This window comes from Alosa pseudoharengus, unplaced genomic scaffold (genome assembly GCF_046254945.1).
Source record: "Alosa pseudoharengus isolate Yale_2024_CS ecotype anadromous, Long Island Sound unplaced genomic scaffold, YU_APseudo_1.1 YU_APseudo_1.1_scf_76, whole genome shotgun sequence".
NCBI lineage: Eukaryota > Metazoa > Chordata > Actinopteri > Clupeiformes > Clupeidae > Alosa > Alosa pseudoharengus.
This window is the reverse complement of record NW_027468866.1, coordinates 196824-201387: the sequence shown is the minus strand read 5'-3', so window position 1 is coordinate 201387 and position 4564 is coordinate 196824. Positions and strand designations below refer to the sequence as shown.

General features: G+C 42.1%; 1 protein-coding gene across 1 annotated transcript in view; it reads right to left on the bottom strand.

The window, feature by feature from the left end:
* Window positions 1-3343: 3343 nt before the first annotated feature.
* The window catches only part of LOC143111247 (RING finger protein 11-like), a 6601-nt gene continuing 5380 nt past the window's right edge, over window positions 3344-4564 (bottom strand). The window contains exon 3 of the mRNA XM_076273442.1: window positions 3344-4564. This exon is cut by the window's right edge and continues 24 nt beyond it. Within this exon, the coding sequence (XP_076129557.1) occupies window positions 4417-4564 (148 nt within the window). The 3' untranslated portion in view covers window positions 3344-4416.

Genomic DNA, 4564 nt, shown 5'->3' with positions numbered 1-4564 from the left:
TACACCCTGAACACACACACACACACACACACACACACACACACACACACACACACACACACACACACACACACACACACACACACACACAAAAGCAGACACAGATCATTTTGGCATCCACTTTTATTGTGGTTTAGTGTCCTACAAGCTGCATGTGGTGTTGATGCACACATACTACTCACCCATACACCCACAAAAGACCACACACACACAGTTGGGAAAACAAATAAATCAACAGAAACTAAAAAAAAAGAAACAAATTAATGATTGAAACAGCAGCTGTAAGTAGTATGAAGAGATCAAAACATCAAACCTCCAATGATGAGCGGTGGTCATCTTCAATTCAGCTTCTAATCCAGATTAGATCATTAGGCCTACAGTCTAATCCAACCCGTCCTAAATCAACACAACTCTCAGCCAGCAAATGCAAGTCTGACCTTGAATCAAAGTATTTTTTGACACACACTTAAAAGTTTCTGAACTAGATCTGGATCACAATCCATCTGTCCGAAGAGGTCAAAATTCAGAAAGGTCACTGAGGTCAAACATAAAAGAAAGTTCTGATTGTCCTTAACAGCAGTGCCTATGGTTAGCTCAGCTGCTGATGAGAAAGTACTGCGAATGTAACATAACATTAAGGAATCACTGGAGTGACACAGACAAGCCATGTCTGTGTAGCGATGGCACAGAATTGACCAAGTGACACCATAAAAGCAACACTTTGTAGGTTTATTTTTCTTTAAATATATATATTTATATATATTTATTTATTTTTATTTTTTTTAAATCCCTCTAGATCAGTTTTTCCCCATTCATGTTACTCCTTAAATTAGGCATTTTGCATTAAGAGGGGGAAAAAAAATGACTACATTAACCTATAGATTCTATAACAAATCATACACTTAAGCCATCAAACAACTATGTCCCCTGTTTTGATATTATGTTAAGGAATACATTTCCCACAACCCTAAACTAATGCTCACATCTTCATGCATCTGGCTCATCTAGAGTCAGGGTCTCTCTGTACAGCACACTGAAATCCTAACAACATTTTTAACTACTTTCACACTAAGTCACACTTAAGGCCTATTCACACCAAGAACGATAACGGTAACTATAACCATAAAGGCCCATTCACACCAAGAACGATAACGATAACTATAAATACACATCGTTCTCGTTAATATGAATGACGACATTCACACATAAACTATAACGATAACGACATGAAGAACGATATCGTTGGGGATCACTTTCAGAGCGATTTTCACAACGATAAAATGCTAATAGCCAATCAGAACACATCGAATTTTAGCCGTCACATTCATTAACACAAGGAGAGACTTTGTTTATAGTTGTTCAGTGTGAACGCTTTTATCGTTATGGTTATAGTTATCATTATCGTTATCGTTCTTGGTGTGAATGGGCCTTAACGATAAAAGCGTTCACACTGAACAACGATAAACAAAGTCTGTCCTTTTGTTAATGAATGTGACCGTTAAAATTTGATGGGTTCTGATTGGCTATTAGCTTTTTATTGTTCTGAAAATCGCTCTGAAAGTGATCCACAATGATATCGTTCTTCATGTTGTTATCGTTATAGTTTATGTGTGAACGTAGTCATTCATATTAACGAGAACAATGTATTTATAGTTATAGTTATAGTTATCGTTCTTGGTGTGAATGGGCCTTTAGCCCTATGCTTTGCACACTAGAAGGACAAGCCCCACGTGCTACTGACGATCACACAGTAGAATACATTTCTTATAATCCCGTTTGGCATTCCATTGGCACCATTCAGTCAGTAAACACTAGTAATCACAGTTCAACCTGTCTGACTACCAGACAGAAGCCGTATCAGAGCCAAATATGAGCCGTGTTTGACCGATGCCAGGCTTGGCAGTCTGTAGCCCGCGGGAGAAGACACCATAAGACAACAATATGAGGAACCTGGACTATACTGTAAGCCCTTTTTCTTATCCAAATTAAACCCACACACCATATAACATCAACAGGAAATGAAAATGACATCATGATTAGTTGATATATATATATCTCAGACCAGGCAATCTGTCATGCACACACACACACACGGAACATGTAAAGTGTTCTCAAAAGAGTTAACGAATTGGCTGTTGTCATGTGCAGCAGTTCAGGCAACAGCAGTGTGTTCAGTATAGCTAATTTCTAATTTGCTATACCTTTTCAGAATGGGGAGAAAGAGAGAGAGAGAGAGAGAGAGAGAGAGAGAGAGAGAGAGAGAGAAAAGTACTCATAAAGCTGTTACTGTCAGTCAGTTAGTCTGGTCTACTTATCCTGACACGTTGTTGAAAAGGTGCACAAATACTTTTTACGTGTGTTTGCATCAGTTCATTTTCTCTGAATAAGGAGAGCCAGTGATAGGCACAAATCAATCCCACTATGCTATATATATAGCATTACTTATTACTTACTTATTAAAGCATTATATATATATATATAGACCGCATAGACCTCTCCAGCTTACAGCTCATACAAAATCAAGGCCTGGAAGGAAAGAAAAGGCAACAATATTGAACACAACAAGAGAAGACACACAAACAAAGCACGGTATATGAAACCAAAACAATGAAAACCATGTAAACAAATATAGGAAGATTCTAAACAACAACAAACAGCTCAGGCCTTGATGTCACTTCAGTGTCAGCCACACTTGAAGGTGTTATCATCACAACCCCCCCCCCCCCACACACACACACACCTGTACAGGGAGGGCACATGTCACATATATCTACAAAAGATCTCTAGATCACTTTTTTGATTTTTTTTTCTTATAAAGACATTGCATTCGAGTTTAAAGAGCCCTGTGCTTTTAGATTTAATGACATTCACAGCCATTTGGAAACAAAGAGGTGTGGTGTGGGAGCCAATCAGCATCCACTGTGCTTAACAATAGGGGACGGCTAATTGGCCGACTTGGGTAACGAGGAAGTGAAACTCACCCAATTAGGGTGCTGTAAGCATCTTAATCATGCTACCGATATTGCACATTTGGTCACCATGGGGATGACACAGGATGGAACCATGCAGATAGAATGCTGGAACCAACCGAGTAAAGTGATAGCGTATGGCCTTGCATCAGAGTCAATGCAAGCCAGTCGGGGTAATCTGAAGTGCTTCTGTTCTTTGAAAGTTCGATAGCCCATAATAATAAACACAGAGTGGGACTCAAGCAGAATTCAGTAGAATTGCTCCTTCTAGCGTTTTCTCCACTGTCCAGCCAACACACGTATCCATCTCCCTCAAATCACAAACCCTTTTACCCCCCCCCCCCCCCCCCCCCACCCCAAAAAAAAAAGTCGTCTTCTTCGCCAGTCTATACTCTATACAACAGTACCAAAGCAAAACACACACCACTAGCTCTAATGATCTCATTTCCTGTCAGTCATTACCCCACTGACTAAGGCTCCAGCCCCTCAGAAATCAACAAAACTAAACATATCCTCAGTCAAACTAATACTAAGCAACAACACAACCTCTGATTGGCTGTTGTGTTTTGAACGGCTCCAGTCATTGGTTTATAATGGGTGGTTGAAGCCCTGTGGGATACTCTGGCACACTTTCCTCCTTCATCTACCCCTCTTCTTCAGCCCTCTGAGGCTGACTCTGATGTTGGAGCAGAAAAAGCTCATAGCCACCATCAAACAAGCACCACCCAATAACGGATGCCCTGATTGGCTATTCCATTTTGGCACTGCTCTTAAGTCATTACAGTTTTTCATTGTTGGGCCCCCTGTGTCATTCGCTCAACTGTGCAACAACGCCATTCCTGAATGGCTGAAGTGTTTTGAAATGTTCCAGTCATTGGGTAGCTGATTCTGATATAATAGCAGATCCATCTCCTATTTGGACTTGTTGAGCAACAGATCTAATTTTCTTCCTCGATGTCTAGTAACTGTTTTTTTGGGACCGAGATGAGCGGAGATGACCGCTTTGGAAATTGTTTTTGGAAGCAGAGTATAACAGTGGTGATCTTTGTCTAGGTTACAGGGAAAGGTAAAGGTCAGATGAAAAGAGGTTACAGGTTGTCCTGTCTGACGTAGGGCAGTCATGGGTATGGGGTCAACAGGTTGGGAGGTCAAATTTGAGTGGTCTAGGACAGAACACAGGGCTCTCTGCAGGTGAACGTCAAAGGTCAGGGTTGAAAGCTCAGCTTCAGGCTGTAAGGAAGAGATGATGAGATGAGTCATGTGGTCAAGGCATCGAAGAGAACAGTCGAGGGCTCAGGAGGGTCTGGAGATAAAAGTGAAGGGTCAAAGGTTAGGGGTTGAAAGGTCAGGGTTGGTCTGGTAGGAGCAGAGCAGGGCGGCATCCACGGGCTCACGGCAGGAGGGGCAGGTGAAGGAGCTAGAAGGGTCGAAGGTCATGGTTGAAAGGTCAGTTGGTCTGGTAGGAGCAGAGCAGGGCTGCGTCCACGGGCTCCAGGCAGGAGGGACAGGTGAAGGAGCGCATCAGCCAGGCGTCGATGCAGTCCACGTGGTAGGTGTGCAGACACGGCAGGTAGCGCACCGCATCGCCCAGCTCA